The sequence below is a fragment of the Manis javanica genome, chromosome 10 (genome assembly GCF_040802235.1).
Source record: "Manis javanica isolate MJ-LG chromosome 10, MJ_LKY, whole genome shotgun sequence".
NCBI classification, from domain to species: domain Eukaryota; kingdom Metazoa; phylum Chordata; class Mammalia; order Pholidota; family Manidae; genus Manis; species Manis javanica.
Window position 1 is genome coordinate 64,749,200 of NC_133165.1, and position 21,460 is coordinate 64,770,659.

At 38.5% G+C, this 21,460-nt stretch overlaps 1 protein-coding gene across 1 annotated transcript in view; it reads left to right on the top strand.

The window, feature by feature from the left end:
• CAND1 (cullin associated and neddylation dissociated 1) overlaps positions 1-12,458 on the top strand; it is a 67,681-nt gene extending 55,223 nt beyond the window's left edge. Inside the window, exons 10-15 of the mRNA XM_017657608.3 lie at positions 42-1,535; positions 2,189-2,284; positions 4,684-4,853; positions 4,938-5,102; positions 5,820-5,927; positions 6,647-12,458. Coding sequence (XP_017513097.1) covers positions 42-1,535; positions 2,189-2,284; positions 4,684-4,853; positions 4,938-5,102; positions 5,820-5,927; positions 6,647-6,871 — 2,258 coding nt within the window. The 3' untranslated portion in view covers positions 6,872-12,458. The remainder of the gene's footprint in view (positions 1-41; positions 1,536-2,188; positions 2,285-4,683; positions 4,854-4,937; positions 5,103-5,819; positions 5,928-6,646) is intronic.
• Positions 12,459-21,460: the final 9,002 nt, after the last annotated feature.

Below are 21,460 nucleotides of genomic sequence, written 5' to 3' on the forward strand. Positions count from 1 at the left end.
TGCATAAAAATTACTGGATTTTTTTTTTGTTGGCTTTTTAGGAATCATTTTCTCACTGAATGATAAATCAAGCTCATCTAATTTGAAGATTGATGCTTTGTCATGTCTGTATGTAATCCTCTGTAACCACTCTCCTCAAGTCTTCCATCCTCATGTTCAGGCCTTGGTCCCTCCAGTAGTGGCTTGTGTTGGAGACCCATTTTACAAGATTACATCCGAAGCACTTCTTGTTACTCAGCAGCTTGTCAAAGTAATTCGTCCTTTAGATCAGCCTTCCTCATTTGATGCAACTCCTTATATCAAAGATCTATTTACCTGCACCATTAAGAGGTTAAAAGCAGCTGACATTGATCAGGAAGTCAAGGAAAGGGCTATTTCCTGTATGGGACAAATTATTTGCAACCTTGGAGACAATTTGGGTTCTGACTTGCCGAATACACTTCAGATTTTCTTGGAGAGACTAAAGAACGAAATTACCCGGCTAACTACAGTGAAGGCACTAACACTGATTGCTGGGTCGCCTTTGAAGATAGATTTGAGGCCTGTCCTGGGAGAAGGCGTTCCTATCCTTGCTTCATTTCTCAGGAAAAACCAGAGAGCTTTGAAACTAGGTACCCTTTCTGCCCTAGATATTCTTATTAAAAACTATAGTGACAGCTTAACAGCTGCCATGATTGATGCAGTTCTAGATGAGCTCCCACCTCTTATCAGTGAAAGTGATATGCATGTTTCACAGATGGCTATCAGCTTTCTTACCACACTGGCCAAAGTGTATCCCTCCTCCCTCTCAAAGATAAGTGGGTCCATTCTCAATGAACTTATTGGACTTGTGAGATCACCCTTACTGCAGGGGGGAGCTCTTAGCGCTATGCTAGACTTTTTCCAAGCTCTGGTTGTCACTGGAACAAATAATCTAGGATATATGGATTTGTTGCGCATGCTGACTGGTCCAGTGTATTCTCAGAGCACAGCTCTAACCCACAAGCAGTCTTATTATTCCATTGCCAAATGTGTAGCCGCCCTTACTCGAGCATGCCCAAAAGAAGGACCAGCTGTAGTAGGTCAGTTTATTCAAGATGTCAAGAACTCGCGGTCTACAGATTCCATTCGCCTCTTAGCTCTGCTCTCTCTTGGAGAAGTTGGGCACCATATTGACTTAAGTGGGCAGCTGGAACTGAAATCTGTAATATTAGACGCCTTCTCATCTCCTAGTGAAGAAGTCAAATCAGCTGCATCCTATGCATTAGGCAGCATTAGTGTGGGCAACCTTCCTGAATATCTGCCTTTTGTCTTGCAAGAAATAACAAGTCAACCCAAAAGGCAGTATCTTTTGCTTCATTCATTGAAGGAAATTATTAGCTCTGCATCGGTGGGGGGCCTTAAACCATATGTTGAAAACATCTGGGCCTTATTGCTGAAGCACTGTGAGTGTGCAGAAGAAGGAACCAGAAATGTTGTTGCTGAATGTCTAGGCAAACTCACTCTAATTGATCCAGAAACTCTCCTTCCACGGCTTAAGGGGTACTTGATATCAGGTGGGTATCTAGATTCTTATTTAAAAAAAATTATATTAGCAGTTGGTTACCTTGGAAATTGCCTAACAGAAATTAAAACATTTCTGTATCATGTTACATGCAGAACCTATTGCCTTTAGGTTATAATGTAGAGGAGCCATATTCAAATGGCATTTTGTTTAAAAGGGCTAAAGAGAATAATTAGATTTCTCTTGAATTAATATATCCCAAGGAGCTTGCTAGTAGTAATTATAATACTGTAATTGGTGAACTTAACTTCAAGAAGAGTTTCAGATTTACCAGTGTCAACCTTTTTAGACTAAGTAGAACCTAATGGCCATTCATGCTTAGAAATTGCTTTCTTTTTTAACAAAAAACTTGAGGATCTGACAAACTATTTATGGATTTAACTAAGTTCTCTTTTGTGTTAAGGCCAAATCCTCTGCTTTAAAGAAGAAATTGTTTCTTTTGAAATGTAATGGGATTATGTTTCAAAAGATGAGTAAACTTTGCTTTATTAGTAGTATCCTGAGAGCAATAAAAAATACCCCCTTGGCCAAAGAGAATTTTAAGGAGTTGAAAACACTAGTTTTATTTGAAGTCATTTGAAAAAGATAAAGATGTCCATGGATTTTAGTGGCCTTGAAATAGACTTACAGTTTATTTTCATTTAGGCTCATCATATGCCCGAAGCTCAGTTGTTACAGCTGTGAAGTTTACTATTTCTGATCATCCACAACCTATTGACCCACTATTAAAGAACTGCATAGGTAAGAGAAAAAAAAAGATAAACATATTGAATAACTATTTAATAGTTAACTTTAAAAAAAACTAATCATTTTAATAACTAAAATATATCACCAGTGAACTAAAATTCTTTTATGGTTCTGGTAATTATTTCATTAAAAAGGTACTTAATAATGTATGTTCTTATATTTTTTCGTCCCTTTGTTTGAAGTTGTTACCAGATAGTTTTGCAAATACCTGAAATTAGTAGGGTAAATATAGTAGGGTATCTTTAGAGTCAGCTACATGTTTGATAATCTATTTTAGGGATGACATAACTGAAAGGATAAAGGAAAAAGATTTAATCTACCTGATCAGCCTGAAGTTTCCTCCCAGATACAAATCTCATTTTAGCTGTTAGAATCCCCAGTTTTCTCTTACTACTTTTAACCCTCTAGTTCCCAAGTGTTCTGTGGAGACTTCCATATGAAAGGTGAAAACAACCTAAGAATAAAAAGACTTGGGTAGAGCTAATTACTAAAACAACTCAGAGATTCCCAAGAAAGAACAAGAATTAGCTTCTAGGACTATTTTTCATGGCTTTATAACTTACTTGTTTTGTTTTCATGATCAGTTTTCCTGGAGTTGGTAATAGCTCAAAGCCCTCAGAACTCAGTTTGGTGCTTTCTTGAGGTCAGAAGTGGGGATACCAGAGAAAGTACAGAGGAATATACCAAAGAAGCTTTGCAGTTTCATGCCATTCTGCATTGGGAAGAAGGGAAAAAGCACAATTCAAGAGAGAGGGGTTACCTTTCCAGAGTAAGGGGACACACAAGGATAAATGCATACAATTGGTGGACCTGGAAATAATACAAACAGAGTCTCAGCCAGAAGATGCTTGTCTTTGTTCCCCTAATCTGTTTTTTGCTTTGATATATTTATTTGCATTTTTGGTATTATACAAGGTAGGACCAGGGAAGAGACCTGTGCCACGTATCTAGAGACATCTTTCCAGGCTGACAACAGTCAGCCAGTGTGCATCACTGGTATAGTTATTTGATCAGATGATTATCACTCTCTTTGCATAATAGTAGTTCAGTATTATTTGAGACTGTATGAACATCAGAACTACCTAGGAATCTTTCAGAATTGCAATTTCTAAACCAAGGAGTTGGGGACCACTGATAGTAGTTCATGTCCCCATTTGTATATCATAATAGCAGTATTTTAGATGCTTTTCTGAAAGCAGATACATAATGTTTAGAATAAAGTATTATAATTTGCTGCCTTAGTAATTCTAAGCAAACAGGGGTGAGGAGGTTTAGTCTGATACATTTATTCTTTTTGAAACCAAGTTATTGGCTACATTTTTTTTTTTTTTTTTGTAATAAGAGCTCTCCTGGGTAGTCAACCTTGATTTTACCAATCTGTGGTATCTAAAGTATTTCTGTCCTTCCTTTTTTCCGATTGTTGTTACAATACATTCAAGTCTTCTGGAAAAAAGAAGTCTTTTCCCTGTGTATTCTAAAAGATTGCTGATGGTAGAGTTAAGGTTACATAATGATGAACAATAACTCCATGTGACAACCAGGTGTGTACTAGGCACTGTGTTCAACAATATACATGCTATTCATTTTGCTCAGTAGCCATAAAAAGTTTATAATTCTCATTTTATGAACTGCAAAACAGGCTCTTGCCAAAAGTTATACAGTGGATAAGTAAAGCATTTGGATCACCACCTGTGTGACTCCTTAGATCTTTGCACTTCTCCATATTTGCAAGAACAACCAGACTTGTTTTTAAAGTAGCAAGGTGTTTTCTTTACCTTGTTGTCTGTCTTATATTAGGTTTCCGTTTCCTCCTTTTGAATTCTTAACTCTTACAAGTTCACATATTTCTCGTTTAGGACAGAAATAAAGAGGGCTTTTAGAGACACATTTCTTTTTATCATCTGATAAATTGTATACTTGGTAATGGTATTCCGTCTTTATCCAGCAATGGATCTGTCTTTAACTTCTTTATCTTATTTTGAACTCAGTTTTTCAGTTCTGTTTCGGTTGCTTTTAGTGCAAGTACTAATTTTGAACTCAAAGTTTCATTCAATTGATTAGTTCTTATGGCTGCTGACTCCCATCACATGTCTGCCTTTATGAAGTATCTGTAAAACTAACCAGGCAACTTTTTTGGGCTCTCACGCTGTACCCATTGCATTCTAGGTCCCAAGAATAGGTTATCATTTAAATCCACTCAGAATCAGATATGATAGTTTACCTGTTGCCAAAAGATACTTATCTGTATAGTTCACATAGTTTATTATTGTTGATAATTGGTATTTCTTCAGTATGGGTCATGGAAGAATATGAAATACTATCAGTTTAGAAAAAAATATAATGTGTATTTTATTTAAGCTTACCATAACTGTGTGTTATTTGTAATTTTTCAGGTGATTTCCTAAAAACGTTGGAAGACCCGGATTTGAATGTAAGAAGAGTAGCCTTGGTCACATTCAATTCAGCAGCGCATAATAAGCCATCATTAATAAGGGATCTTCTAGATGCTGTTCTTCCACATCTCTACAATGAAACAAAAGTTAGGAAGGAACTCATAAGAGAGGTAAGTTTGTTAGATCACACACTGTTTATCTAAGCTGGTCTTTTGCTTTTAAGTATATCTACACATTCTTTTTTGTTCCAACAGGTAGAAATGGGTCCATTTAAGCATACAGTTGATGATGGACTGGATATCAGAAAGGCAGCTTTTGAGTGTATGTACACGCTTCTAGACAGTTGTCTTGATAGACTAGATATCTTTGAATTTTTAAATCATGTTGAAGATGGTTTGAAGGACCATTATGATATTAAGGTAAGATGTTTGTGCTTGCTTGTAGAATGTTTTAGAAGATACTATAGTAAGTTTGTAATTTACTCTCTTAATTATTAAGAGAAAAACTGGTTTGCTTGTCATAATTTTAGTATTATAAACTATAATATGCAGAAGTATGAGTGATGCAGTGTAATGTCAGTTGACATAAAAAAAAATTGAGTAACCTTTTCAGTGGAGGAAGAAATCAAAGTCTAAATGTGTAGAAAATTCTAAGAAATGATGTGTGCTAGCTTCTAATGCATAATCCCTAGATCATTTCTTTGAAGAGTCCAGACAAATTTATGCTTATACTATTCAAAGTATAATCTGTGACCTTTTTTGGTCTTTCTTAATATTGGACTGTAGTTACTATCCATGGAGGTTTTACTTGGTTTTCCATCCTTGTCTTGGCTAATTCTCATTGGCTGTCTTTAGGACTGTTCTGCAGAACATGGCTGAAGAATGGGTATATTTCTAAAGCTCCTTACCTTAATGTGCAGCAAAGACTGAGAACCACATTTCTACTTCTGTACTATAGGATCATGTTATAAGTCTCATTAGTACTTGGGACTAAAATTCCTCAGCTAAGGTTTGACAAATCTGTGTAATTCCAAATGGCAGATTACATTAAAATGAAGCTTTCTGGTACATGCTAGTCATTTTCCTTTTGAAAGCTTTGTGAGAATTTGGAATTTTGTCTTTTTTTATTCCTACCAGATGCTAACATTTCTCATGTTGGTGAGACTCTCCACCCTTTGTCCTAGTGCAGTACTACAGAGGCTGGACCGACTTGTCGAGCCCTTACGTGCCACATGTACCACTAAGGTAATCATTGAGAGATATCAACTTAGGCCAGACTTGAAGTATTCAGGATTTCTATTTGATTTTATGTTTTTTCCAAATTTAACCACAGTATTGCCCTATGTAGCTGTTGGTTTTAAAAGTGAACCTATTGAATATGAATGTTTTAAGAACAGCATTTAACTGTGCTAAATTTTTTAGAAGTTTTAATGGTACAGCAGTGTGATACATGTTTTGAAGTACTGATACGTGATAAAAGTGTGATAGGGCCACAAAAGAGGGCTTCATATGAGTGTGATGTTATTTAAGATGGACCCAGAAAAGTCAGAATTATTTTCAGATTCACAATGTGAAAAGGGCTTTTCATATAAAAATAATTACATGAATTAATGCTTGGAGATGTCATGACATTTGAAGAATAATAAACAGGGTAGCTGGAGGAGTATGTTTTGGGGGAGGCCAGAGTAGGACTTGCTAAGTAGATAAAGCTCTCTGGGCCCCACTCTCTATTCCAACTATGATGATGCTGTAGTTTGTTTTTATAGTGGCCTTTGTATACAATACTCCCTTCGGAGGAAAGGAGACTGGTACTGCTAAAAGGAAGTTTTAGAATACCCATGCTGAGAGTATAAGGTGCCTTTTGGACCTATGAAAGAGTAACTTTATTTACTAGAACCTTCTCTGTTTAAATTTTGTTCATAAAACTCTTACAGCATGTAGTACTGATTTACTCCATGTTACAGGTAAAGGCAAACTCAGTAAAGCAGGAGTTTGAAAAGCAGGATGAACTGAAGCGATCTGCCATGCGAGCAGTGGCAGCGCTGCTTACCATTCCGGAAGCAGAGAAGAGCCCCCTGATGAGCGAATTCCAGTCACAGATCAGCTCCAACCCTGAGCTGGCGGCGATCTTTGAAAGTATCCAGAAAGATTCGTCATCCACTAACTTGGAGTCAATGGACACTAGTTAGATGTTTGTTCAACACAGGACCATTACATGGACCAGATGATGCACTGAATTGACAGGTTAATCATAAGACATGGAAAGAGAAGTGTTTAAAAGCATCTAAATATTCCACTTTTTTCCCTTCATGGAGACAGTTTGGCTTTCTTCCATTGTTTTTGTAGCATTTATTTCAGAAATATGTATTTACATAATCCAGAGGTTGTAAAACCACTAATGTTTTTAGTGGTTAGGGCAACATTTGATGTGGAAACTAAAAGTTAGGGTTTATGCAGTATGGCAATAGGGTCCAGATTCTATTTGCCCTGTAATGTTTAGGATCAAAATGTTAAAATTTTGTGACCATGAATTCTCCTTTTATAAATTTTCTCTTATTTAAAAAAATCAAATTCTGCAAGACAAAAACCATGTTTCTTTTTCTTGTGTAACTTTTTGTTTCAGCAGCATAAATTGATATTTAGCTGGCAGACAAGAATATCTGTGTAAAATTTGTTACATTTCAGAGGGTTTGGCAGTTTTAAAAAAGATCATTTTTTAAATATGGGGATTAAAACAGTATCCCTGTTGCGCACACTAATTTTGCATGAGCAAGTTTACAAATATGTATTGTCTGTAAAGCAGCATGTGCAGATTATTCATAATACAGAAGCTAAAATAAGTATTATCGTATTAGTGCAATTTTCAGATATTTATTTTTGCACAGAAAACACATATCTGGAGAGAGAGGGGAGTAAATTTTTCAACCTTTGGTTTTCTTAATGCCAGTGTGAATTTGCAGATGTTTTCAGCAGATCAAGTCACAATAACAATTTGCCACTTTTTCTATTACAAATTTTCTTACACATTGAAAATTTGAATATTTAAGTTTTGAGTTTTCCTCAGTTATCCATTTGTGTACGTGTTTCCGCTTAGAAATTCTTAAAGCCAGATTTTTCTTTCATTCCCTTTGGATCTCTGCATTCCGTATTGAAGGATACAAAAACTATGTATGCTTTTGAATTTTATTTTTACAAAAACCCTGAAGCTGGCTGTCATACATCTGTTGGCTAATAATAGTATTTCTTTTAGTTGAGTTAGATTTTTCCCCCTCTTTAGTAGAGCTGATTTACATATTGTATCTGACTACTTTTCCTGATTAAGGGGTCTGTGGGGGAACAAAGCTTTGCAGTACCTTTTATTGTAGTTAAAATTTTATTTAACATTCCTTCAATGAACTCACTTCACACTGTAGCCTCTTCCTTCAAATTTGTGGTGCTCCTGTATCAGTATGAACTAACTTCTGAAATAAAAGACATCTCCTAATGCTGTGCAAACACAGTTTACATGTATTGAAGGAAGCAGTTGTTAAATTGAGTGACCAATTTTAAGCAGTCAGATATTTGAAAACTGCACCCTTTATTTTTGAAACTGTGAATTGGAAATACTTTTCCTGCTGTATAACTTACCTGCTTTAACATCCAAATATGCAGTGATTTTAATTGATAACATACTATGGTTATTAGATTAACAGTGTGATTTTGAATGTTCAGATAATGCATAAGACATCATTACCAGTAAGGATTTTGACTATTTACATTGACATGGAACGTTACATGAAGTTGGTGCCATTTCAAAATGTGGCAGGTGGTAATGTTATACCATAATTTGCATAAAATTGTAATAGACATTTTATTTTGAGATATTAGTATATTGTACTATGCATTACTGTGGTTATAGATGTTGTGGATATATTTAAGCATTTGGTTACATGGTTTCACAATAAATTACAATACTGCAGGCTCTAGGACCAAATAGGAGACTGACATGCATATATTGTGTGAATGTCTTAGTTAATTGTCTAAAGTTAAATCCAAATGCTTTGCATGTATTGGATTTTTTTTTTTTAACTTCCAAGGTGAGTGGGTTTGGGGTATTTTTTGTTCTTGTTTTTTTGTCTTCATTTTTTTGAGTCTTAGATGACTGTTAGTTTTTTTAATACAAACGAAATAAATAGTCTGCTCTTTTCTAGTAGTACACAAGATTTTAGTGATTACATATATTCACATACATAACAAAATTAGTAACAGAAGAATACTCAGATTTTAAATGCTGAATCATATGGATTAACTCCATACTTCTGTGGTGATGTCCTGACACTGGAATGGAAGTTGGAATGTGTGGTGTCCAGTCCTACTCTGCCACTCATTTCTCACTGGTCTTTGAAGCATTATTAGAAAGTTGTCCTTAGCAATTCTCCATCTGTGGGTGTCTCAGATTTACAAGTTCATAATAAGAAAATAGCTATTTGCTGACTTTCTTCAGGACATGTAAATTGCTCAGATCTACCTCATTTCTTTTTAAAGACAGCTCAATATGGGGCTGTATTTAGAGGTAAGGTCATTTTATGAAACTAAGGCAGAAAGGAAATTTGGTATAAGGCCTAACCGAAAAACTTACATCGACAGCACTGAATGATCATTTTTAAGATGACGGTCATATATTCGTTAGTTATATCTAAAGCTTCTTAACCATTGGAAATTAGAATTCTTCAAAGTGGAGAATATGATGAATGATGACTGCCAGATGTTTGAAGATTACCATAATTAACCAAATCACCTTTTTTTTTTACACTCTTGTTAGGTAAACAGTAAAGAAATAAGGGCATATATCTAATTTAGCTAATTGAAAGGGATGTTCTGGTATCTTTAGCTTAATGTCAGACATCACATAAATGATTGTATATTACATGATTGAAGTTCAAAGTAAGAAATATACAAAATCCTGTCATTGAAAATTTTAGTTAACTGGTAAATTCATAAGCCTTGTAAGGTGTATTTAGCCTCATAACAAAGTATATAGTAATACTTTACAATTTAAAAAGTTGAAGTAACATTTTCTGCCCACATTAAATCTTACCAAAAATGTAAACTATTAAAAGTAATTGCCAGTCTCTAGATGTATTATGCTTGGTTAATGTTTGATATTAAAGAGCCTTTATATAAAATTCCTTTGATACCTTCCATTGCAAAAATGGAACACAATGGGACTATTTGGAGGCAGGTTGCCAAAGGCTCACTAGATCAGGCCATTTTCTTAAGAGAGATGCACAATGAAATTACATATTTTCCCCTTATAATGCAGTAAGTTGCTTATTTTCCTATTAATACTAAAAATTTTTTATTTGGCAAACATCTGTACCATAGGGCAAGATTACCAGCAGCATGTTTTTGTTCTTTGTAACTTAAAAAGCACTAAACTCAAAATAGGGTTTTCCATAGGACATCATAAAAACCAACTTTACTTCAAACTGAGAGGAGTACTACAGGTACTTTTACTTTGTTAGACCCTGTAATATCAGTGCATGTCAGGTTTCAGGATGATTTTCAGTAGAGGGAGTCGTAATACCCTGACCTCTTCATACTTTTAAATTCTAATCTTAAGTGATTATCATGGTGATTTTGACAAATTGAATTGTGTCATTTAGGTTTTATAAAAGGCTTAGATTCTTGAACTAAAATTTGTTCCAGATTAGGAAGCATTGGAATTAGTATTTAGTCATTATCAATAACTAGTGGTTTGATGCACATTGATTTTATTCTAGAATGCTCTCACTCAAAAAAAAAAATTTTTTTTAATTGTATTCCAGGACTGGTTAATATATGATACCATGTTAAACTCATGTTTTAATAGTCTGTAGTAATCCCGGTACTCTGAAAAGCTGTTTTACTTGTTTCACAGACATTTAAGTTTTAATGTAAATCCAACTGCTTCCTAAGATACAGGCAGCTAAATGTCTCTGCTGGTAGCTTACTATAATCCTAGCATAGTTAATTTTTAAATACACATGAGCTTTTGCTTTTAATTGTTAACCCATAAACTAAGGCCTTCCTAAAGAGGTCTGGAAATTATCCCCTGGTTCCTTACTCTAGAAGTAAAATCCATGCTTTCTTTCCTCTCTTAAACTTTGAGAGAAAAACACCTGTTCTTTTTAGATCCGGATTTCTCTTCCATGGCTCTGTTGACATTTTGGACTGATGGTTGTGTGTCATGGGGGGCTGCTCTGCTCGTTATAAGATACTAGCAGCGTCCATGGCCTCTACCCACTTAGATTATTAGTGATGCCACAGTTCTTGTTCACGGAGCTGAAGAATGAACTTTGCAAACACTCAAGGTAGAGAGCAAGGTAGAGGCTTTTATTTAGAGATAAAGTGAGAGGACAGAGCTGGCTCACACCAGGAGGGGACAAGAGAGTCTGTGGTGGTGCTATTGTCTAAGGGTTTTATGCGCGGTTGAGGGTTTTCAGGGATGGGGTAAAGAGCTAGGGGTGCAGACTTGTTGTAAGACCACCTGCCCTGCCCTCAAGGTGGGCTGGGCTGTTGGCTGTTTGCAAGAGTGTGTTAATCTTACTTCTTAACTTTTTTGGGATGTTTATAGCTGGGCTTGCTTACTAAATTAATCTTTTGCCTAAGTTGCAGATTACTTGATTAGGATTAGAAAAAGAAGCAGTATATAGGTACAGTTAAAAATAAGATGGGTCTTTTAGCAGGCTAAGGTAAATTTTAGTGTCATGATCTAATTGATGCAATAAAGTCACAAGTTATGCTGAGATACTCTATCTGTGGAACACTCAAACATTACAGGCCAAGTTGCTCCTGGCCTTTTGAGCTTTTAACTGATCTCACTGAAGAACGTCTATATTCCTAGTCTGGTGTCTTTACCCTAGAGAATTAGTATGACTCTGACTTTGCATAATGCTTAACACAGAGTTTCGATAGGGACTTCTTTGCACATTGTTACATTGTTCTGTCTGTAATTATCTTGCGTTGCCTTTTTTCCAGAGGCCCTCACCCTACTCTGACTACACCACAGTCCCTGTCTCATTAGTACTGCCACCACCCCCAGTTGTGACAATCAAAATTGTCTCCAGATACTGCCAAATGAGGTGAGGGCAATGGGGCAAAATCGCCCCAGTTGAGAACTACTATTTCTTTTTTCTAGCAGCTATAACCAGCTGAGATTCTATACATGCAGAATTTTTCAGACATTCTTAAGTTGTAGTTCATCTTCCTAACTAAATTTAAGTACTGCTTCTAATCAACCTATTCCTAATTAGAACTACCTTGATCAATCAAGAACTACCTTGATATAGGTTTTTCCTCTATATACTATTACCTCCTCTTATTTCAATGTATGACCTTTATAAAGCCCTTTATGAATATACAGTTATTCTCTGGCTGTAAAATGCTTTCTGCATAATTAATAAAAAATATGGGTCTAAAGTGGCTACTAAAATACAGGGGAGTGTGAGACAGTTGAGTGCTTTGGAATCAATGTACTATATAAAAAAGTTAGAAACAGTAGCCATGATCAACTAGTACATTTTTACTTGAGGTCTTAGAGTAAGTAGATTTTCAAAATTACTCAATTTGGCAGTCTCTTTAAGAGAAAGTTTGCATTAATTTACTTTGTTGAACCATGGCTTTGTTTCCCAGTACTGGTAACTTCCTGTTTAGGTATAATATTTAAAGACATGCCAAGTAGTGGTATTTTGTATAATTCCAAAACTATGTATTTAAACTTGGAAAGCAACTATTAAAGTTAAGCTGACTATAGCAGATTTTTGCTATTTTTCTAGAATTAGTTGATGTTTGGAGACAGTAAAGTGCTTTTGTATGGATCTTGATACCCACACATGGGATTTTAAAGACTATATGGTGGTAAGCAAGTGGTGGAAAAAAATGCCACAAAAAGTCTGTTTTTTAAAACAAGACCATTGTGTGAATGAGTAATCTTTCAAGCTCCTAAACCATTTCAGTCCCACTTGGGAGAATTGACATAAGCAAAAATAAAAGTTACTTTCCTTTTACATGTTATTGAAATACTAACAAAGCTGAGTGGTCAACAGTTTGACTAAGTCCAGAATACTGACTTTGAAAAGCTTGACTATCATTCATAGTCTTTAAAATCTACACTTAAAAGACTTAGAAATTTGGTTCAGCATCAATTAGCCTTCTACAGTGCAGACAAGCATTACTAAAATGACTGTGGATGCCAGGATGAGAGGCCCCACCGATGGTCTGTTCCTGTCATAGGCCTTGTTCATAGCAATCTACTGTCAAGATGATAATATGTATAATATGTATTATGATCACTTAAGTCCTATAAATGGATCAGAGGCAAAGCTGATTGCCTTTTCCCCTCCCTTGGTACTTCCTACTCTTCAGTGTTATGTGTTTGACATTGGGACAGTATCTATGGGAAAACACACACTCAATAATTACTGCTAAATAGTGTTGTACTAGGGGAAATGCAGGGCTCTGTATGATTTGTGACACAGAGGTTTGTGGTCTGGGAATCAGCACAAGCCTAAGCCAAGGAAGTTTTGTAATTCATGCAGTGGGAACAATTGGCAAAAGTAGATACAGGAAGACGTATTCAGAATCTGAGTGGCTGAGTTGTGTGGAATATAAGTAGTGAAAGGCAAGGAAGGGCAGGTTATAGGGGTCTTGTAAACAGTTGGGGCAATTTCAGGGATGATGGCAAGCCATAGACTTAAAAGCCAGGCAGTCATGTGATTGGATGGGAATTTTTGAAAGACTAGCTTCAGTTTAGAGAATGGGTAGGAGGGAAGGTAAGGCATTTTGTTGATCAGTTAGGACATTACTGGGTTAACACAGGTTATACAGAACCAGCATAGCTTTGGAATACAAGTCTGGATGTTTCAAGGAAAATTGAGAGGACAGCAGTTGATTGGATATTATAAGTATATATAAAGTATATACAAATAGTCCTCAAAGTAGGTAGTTTAGGACAACTTAATTCCACATGTCTTGTAGGTAGCCTGGGGTCTGCTTGCCGACTCACTGTGACCCAGGATGACTAGGCTACCCTGTGGCAGAGGGAAGGTGGGTCTCCTACTGCTTTCGCCTGATGATGACACACTCCATTTCTGATCACAATTCACAAGGCATTGGTGAGAAGAGTAAACTAAGTTGAGCTGTGGAGTGATCCATTTTTAGAGGCAAGGAGGGTGGATCACCTTGCACACTCAACCACAAGCAAGTCAAAATGAGACATGTTCCTGCTTAACAAGGTCTTCACCACTGAGTTTCTCTTAAGCTTTTCCTCCACTCCACCCTTCCTTTCTTCCCTATCCTCTGCAAGCACCCTCACCCCTTCCAGGGTAATCATCAGAGTGTGTCCCTGCTCTTCTTAAGCTGTGACACCCATGGAAAATGGAGCATCTACTTCAAGCACTTTTTTCTTGTTTCAAGTGTATTTTTCCCAAACGAAAACAATTTCCCAGAGAATGCCAGCAATTTTGTTATTTTCTGATACGTACTCATGTAGATGACCTGTATTCAGTATTCCAACCCCATCATCTTGCTTTTATTAATTAACTTTCACCTCTGCCATTTCAACCAACCTCTCTGAAGCCTTTCAAATAACCTCTGAATATTTGCATCCAGAGCTGTTAGAATCTAAACTTCAATAGCCTCTAACTGAACCTCCTATCTGTCAAGTTCTGTCCTCACTCTCAACTGATAGTTGACATCATAAAGTCCTGTAATTTTTATTTAACCACCATTTTTTCTCAGTCCCTCCTAGCCTTTTGTTTTTACCCAGTCTTGATTTCCTTGTTGATTTTATAAATGGCTTATTCATAAAATTGCTTGTCCTTTTATTACATTTAAGGATCTCACCTGTCCGTTTCCCTAAATCTTCCTGTGTTAGCCTTAACCCTCACCTCCATTTGCATTTGACTACCAATTAATCTCATTTTACCAATTAAACTAGGGCCATTAATCCTATCTTTCCACCCAAAATTTTCATACCCATTCCTATTATATACTCCCTTCAGAGGTTGAGTTGTTTTGTCCTTGAGCTCAAAGACCAACCTCTCCCGGGTTTTGGTTAAGTTGGTTTTCCATCTTTTCCCTTTATTCTGAACACCACTTCTACTGATTCCATCTGCTGGACACTCAGAAATATGAAATCTCAACCAAAAGTTGTAAAAATTTTGTAAAAAGGTGTAAAATGACACCTCTTCCACAAGGTGTCATTTATCGGTAGAGAATTAGATTTGCTTTCCTAATTTCTTGCCTCCTTTTCACTTCTTAGCCTGTTTGAATCAGGTCTCATCCCTCTACTAGTGATCAGAGCAGAATGATTTCAGTGAAGTCTTAGATGCCAAAGTGGCCTGCAGTCTTTTTCTTACTTGAACTCATTCACACCGGTACTGTTGATCACTCCATGAGACTACCTCTTGCCTTGGCTTCTAGGGCACTCTTGTCTTCAGATGGTTCCTTATACCTGGAGGCCATTGCATCCTAGTTTCCCTTAAATATTGTTCACTAGATCCTTCCGGCCATGTGTCTCCTCTTTACATATACAGGTTTCCCCACTATCTGTAAGTAGAGTGTTCCTGTGAATCTTTCATAAGCCAAAACGGCAAAGAAGCAATTACAATTTGTATGGAAAAATATTTGAGCATACCCAGACCCAAAAATTACCTCTCAGGCTTTTCTGACACTTTAGGGCACACCTTGGTAATGGATGCACAAAATATATCGGTATAAAGCACAGATGCTCACAGACATTTCAAAGCTATCACAACTCAATGCTGAGATGCTATCTAGTTCCTGGGCAAGAATACTGGTGGGGCTGCTCTTGCTTGAGGTGCATGCTGCCTCAACAATGAAGACTGAAGGCTGTTTTTGCTTTTCACCTTTCTTCAAAAAAGCAAAAGTCCTTTTTGGATTTCTTTTAGTTACTGAAAACGGGTACTAATGTAGTTCTTTTCATAAAAGCAAGGTGTTGCAATACGAATTTTTGCAAAGCAGGGTATAACTAACCTTTCTGGGCCATCTCTTCCATCTCCAGTTTACATGTTGATTACTAAATCTGTATACCAAGCCCAGTCCATGCCCCTGGATTTCAGACAATGATACCAAACCACTTGCTGGATACCTGTAATGTTATCTCAGACATAGTGTATCTAAAACTGAACTCAGTATCTTCCCCTGGATTTTCCTGTCTTTGTGTATTTGCTGATGGTACCCGTTTTACCCAACCTCTCAAGCTGGAAATCTTAGCACAAGTTTGGAGGAAGAATAATATAAAGAACAAGGACTCTGCTGCCAGACATCACCTTGGTTTGAATCTCAACTGAGTATTGGCTGTTTGACTTGTAAATTATTAGCCTCAGTTTCCTCACAATACGAGGATAAAAATAGTAGCTACCTCATAGGGTCACTGTGAAGATTAAACAGGAATACTTGTAAAGCACTTAAAACTCCCTGGTACATAGGAAGTGCCATATATTGTTGGCTGTTACTAGCATGCCATCCATTTTATTTTTTAAAATATTTCTCAGGTCCATATTCACTACTATTTTGGTTCAAGACCTCCTTTACTCTTTACCTATTGATCGAACTACAGCAAATGCCTCCTAGTTGGTATTTTTGTGTTCATTCCAGCAAGCCAGTTTATTAAGTACTTTGCTAGGAACTGCTGGGCCTGTAAAAAGGCAGGTGAGGAATAATAGCTGATACAAAGGAGCATGCTGGTTACCATGAGAAAACATACATAAGGAAGCACCATAATATTCTTTATGAGAAGTGTATGCTGGGGACAGTGGGGGTGACAGTGGAGGATATGATCCATTCTACATGCGTGGGGCAGGAAAGGTTCATTGAAGAGATGAAAGAAATGTCTTAAAGTAAGAGGTATTCCTTAGAAGAGTGGTTTCACATGACTGTGCATCACAATTACCCGGAAGCTTTTTAAAATGGATTGCTGGGCCCTACTTCCAGCAGCCCTGAATCAGTAGGTTAGAGTGGGGCCCAATAACCTGCGTTTCTCACAAGGTCCAGGTCCTGATGTTGCCGCCCTCAGACCACACTGGGAATCACTACATTGGGATATGCTGAGAGCCTTCATTGCCAAAGCTTCTGCACCACTGCCAAAACCATGGTTTTGACCACTTCGCATCCTTGCACTATACATTCTTCAATGGCTCTCTTTTGTCTACGGGGCAAGTATAATCTCCAGATCTGGCTATTGTCTATCTCTCTACCCTCAGTGTCTGTTACACTAAAACTGACCTTTATCCTCTGCCAAGAATAAAGTTTTTTCCCTCAACCACCATGCTGCCCCTTAACTTCTTCATACCTTTGCTCAAGTTAACAATATGCCTTTTGCCTGGAATATATTGCCTACTCTTCCCTTCATATGGCTGGCTGCTAAATTGTTGGCTGAGCCAAGAACTTCAGGAAACCTTCCCTGCTGCCAAGTGACAAACAAGGCATAATCTAGGGCCAATTCCATGTTCAGCACCTGTCGCATTTTTGTGCACATAATGTAGTCCAATCTTTTAAGGAGCAGCTTTTCTGTTAACATTGCACAGATGCTGCAATTCCCATGCCATCACTGATGGTTGCCAAGTTTGGGAGGGTAAGGGGAAGAAGTGACTGAACCAGTTGTTCACAGACAGCCCTTTTTGTAAAACAGGCCCACCAGCCAGCTGTTCCCATCTGTACCTAATGTCTCTCAGCTTGGAGTCCTCTCGGGCTTGGCCGGCTCAAAAGGACCCCTCCTGTCGTTTGTGACTCTCTGATGCCCCCTGCTTTCTGTCTTCTAGAAATCTGTCAGAATTTCTGAAATATATGGGCTTCCCTTCTGTTCTCTATATTGTCCTGGATTTATTCCCTTTTACAAATGTTTACTGTCACTTGTAGAATTTTGAGACTGACTGAATAAATCGTACGTGAGATTTGTCTGCCATCTTGAAGCTTCTGTTATTGATCTTTCAAACACTTTAAAGAGAAACATTATAATATAGTTGCTAAGAGCTCAGGATCTAAACCTGGGTTCGAATCTGATTCTACCACTATTTAGCTGTGGGACTTTGGGCAAGTTGTCTTTAGCCCTGTATCAGTAAAATAGAGTTACGTGTACCAGCCTCAAAAAATTAAGAGGGTAACACACACACACATACACACTCAACATAGAGTATGGTACATAGTAAGCTCTCATAAGTATATTTGGAAAAGTCTTATCTTTTCATAAATGACTCTCTATAGGAGCTTACTAGTCCAATCATAGATTTTACTTTTGTTACTCCCATTGCTGATTAACTGGGCTTTTCTAAAGTGGGGAGAGCGATGTTACAAAACACACTTTGAGAGGAACTTTTTTACCCCATTACATTGAGAATGCTAGAATGGCTCTCTATTACAAACAATATCTTCATAAGCTATTATATTTGTAAACTAAAAAAGTAAAACTATAAAGCCTAGTTATCAGAAACCAACAATAAAGAGTATCCTTTTTTAGGTGAAACATTAAGACATTTTGATTTAAAGTCAGGTGCTAGACTGCCAGCACTGTGATCTAGTACTGTTTCAGATGTTGCTGTTTTTTGGTTTTTTTTTTTTTTAAATAAAACCAAGCAAGAAAAGATGATGAACAATATGAGTGAGAAAGAGACGAAGGAGGGCAGTCCAAGATGGCAATGGAGGAAGATCTTGAATTGCTTTCTCCCAGGGACACACCAAATCTGCAGCTACAGACGGAACCGTTTCCTCTGAAAAAGTAGCTGAGCAGCTCCACACTGGGTGAGAAAAGGGCCACACTGAGGCGGGTAGGAGAGGCTGGGACATGGTCTTCCCGTGAACACTATCCCAGTGCAGCCACACATGGTCTCAAGGGAACTCACAAACCTGGAGCCTCTCCTTGAGGAGCAAAGGTTCAGAGCCCACATCAAGTATCCTAACTTTTAATACCTGCACCTGAGAGATGAGCCGCCAAAACATCTGGCTTCCAAAACTAGTAAGACTCATATCCGCAAGACCCAAAGGACTGTGGCTGACAGGGATACGTCTCTTAAAGGGCTCGTGCACAGATTCACTCGCTCCAGGGCCCAGTGCAGAAACAGTTTTGAAAAGTGCCCAGACTTCATGTGAAAGAGATTCGTTTGCTGATCTCAAGTGTTGGCAGGGGCCTGTTGGAAACTCTCTGAGGATGGAGGCGCTGGTGGGCACAATTTTTCTTTCTTTTACTTCAGCAGGAGCAATCTTTGCACCCTTCCTCTGTCAGCTCTAAAGCAACAGTATCTCCCAGAGGGGAGCTTGTACACATGTCTGGTGCCACAGATTTTATGACTGCCAACCAGGAGGTGCCTCTTGATCACCTGGCTCTAGAGGGTGGGAGCCTTGTGTTCCTGGGTCCCACAGGACTGACAATCAGAAAGGCAGTTCACGGCTGCTACCCCCAGTAGGCTGTGCAGACAGTGGACTGAAAACCCTCCACCAGGCTTTGTGAAAGAGGCCTATTGATTTTAACCTGGAGCTTCAGCCTGAATGTCAGGCTTCTTGTCTGGCTCATGTCTAAAGGACTACAGAGGGACTGTCAGGGAACATAGGCCAGGAGCACCATCCTTGTACTCTCCCTTCTTGCAGTGTCAGTATTTCCAAGAAAGGAACTCACTCATCTAAAGGCCTAAATTATGACTGTTGCCATGGGGTCATTTCCAGATCGCCTGGTCTTGTGGCTAGGAGGGCTTATGCATATAGTCCCACAGGCCTGTATTTATTTGGGTATTTTTAAAGGTGCTGCCTCAGTACCTAGCTTCCAATCGGCCTGAATCTAGGTGCTGACAGAGAAGCCTCCCCGCTTCGGGAGGCTGACAGGTCTTGGACAGCTTCAACAACTGCAAGTGTCTAAAAATAGAACAGGCTACTTAGACAATCACAAAGGTCCCAGAGACAACCAAGAGCTAGGCCAAGGCTGAATGAGAAGTTCATCTCCTACATGAGGTCACTCCTTAGACTAGGAGATGAAGTGGTTTCATCTGCTGTAGAGAAACCACAGAGCACGTTGGTTCAAGACGGCAGCACGGAAAGAGCCTGACCCCACCTTCTTTCACATACACACCAAACCTACACCTACACATACAACAGTTCATCCTGAGGAAGGAGTGAGGCCTAAGTAAGCACTTTCTGCATAATGTGGGATAAAAAGACTACATAAAAAATGGCAGGAGAGACAGAGACATGATAATGCAGGGAGCCCCAACCCCAGACCAGACCTGCAGGAGGGAGGGATATTGCTGAGCTACCGGAGCCACCTGCTGTGGGCACAGGAGAAAAGCTGTGAGTTTGGGGATTTAAAGGCTGATGGTGACTATAATCGAAGGAAGCAGATTTTTCAAGAACTAAAGCATTTGCTAAACAGCAGATGAACTTCCAAAACTGTTGAGGAACAGGAAAACTGAGGAACAGTTATTTTGTTCCCCCAGTAGCACCATTATTTTTGTCCCCCCCGACATGGACAGGAGCAAGGTGAGCACCACTGTTTACATTTCCCATGGACATTGGTAGTGTGGATCGGAGCAGGATCAGGATGACCATACCAGCTCCAATGTGATGGAGGTGGCCTTCTGGCCCCACCCACACCCAAACATGCCTGTCAGAGATCCAGCAGCCCCACCAAGGCAGCCCTAACATGATGCACACACAGATTCACCCCACCCATGTCCTGTCCATCCCTGGACACCACATTTGCACAGTCCGAGCCTGGTACCAACTTGGGAGACACCTAGAGTGCACCATTCCACCCCCAATTGCCCCATTAGAGTTCCCCAACTGGCACCCACTGAGAAGGCCCCCAGACCATGCTTTCTTCCCTCAGTTGCCCCAGGCTGTTGATAATTGGGAGTTCCCAGAATCATGCCCTTTCAATACTGGCCAGTGTCGCTCCAGCTGGCAACTACACAGGAGAGACCGGGCACTGGAACATCCTGGCCTATGCCCACTTGGTCTCTGTCCAGCCATCCAAAACCATAAGGCACATGCAGTCCACCGAGGGGACAGTCCAACACAAGCAGAGCCTTCAAGACTGGGAGAGGTAGCCCTTCCACCTAACCTATAGAAACAAATACAGAAAGGCAAAGAAAATGAGATAGAGGAGTATGCTTGAGACAAAAGAACATGACAGAACTTCAGAAAAAGAACTAATGAAACAGTTAAACTACCTACTTGAAAAAGAGTTTAAAGCAGTGATTATAAAGATGCTCACCAGACTTGAGAGAAGAGTGGATGAACTCAGTGAGAACCTCAAGAGATAGAAAATATATAGACAACCAATTAGAGATGAAGAACACAATAAATTAAATGAAATATACACTAGAAGGAATCAGTAGTACATAAGAGGATGCAGAAAAATGGACCAGCGATTTGGAAGACAGAGTAATGGAAAGCACTCAGGATGAACAGCAGAAAGAAAAAGGAGTAAGAAGAAATGAGGATAATTTAAGGGAGCTCTGGGACTGTCAGATGTCCTAACATTCACATTATAGGAGTTCCAGAAGGAGAAAGAAAGGAGTGGACAACCTATTTAAAGAAATAATAGCTGAAAACTTCCCTAACCTAGGGTAGGAAACATACATGCAGGCTTAAAAAGCACAGACAGCCCTAAATAAGATGAACCGAAGGAAATCCACACCAAAGTCCACACATAAAGATCAAAGACAAAGAAAGAATCTTAAAAACAGCAAGAGAAAAGCAATGAGTTATCTACAAGGGAAACCCCAAAAGGCTATCAGTTGACTTGTGCA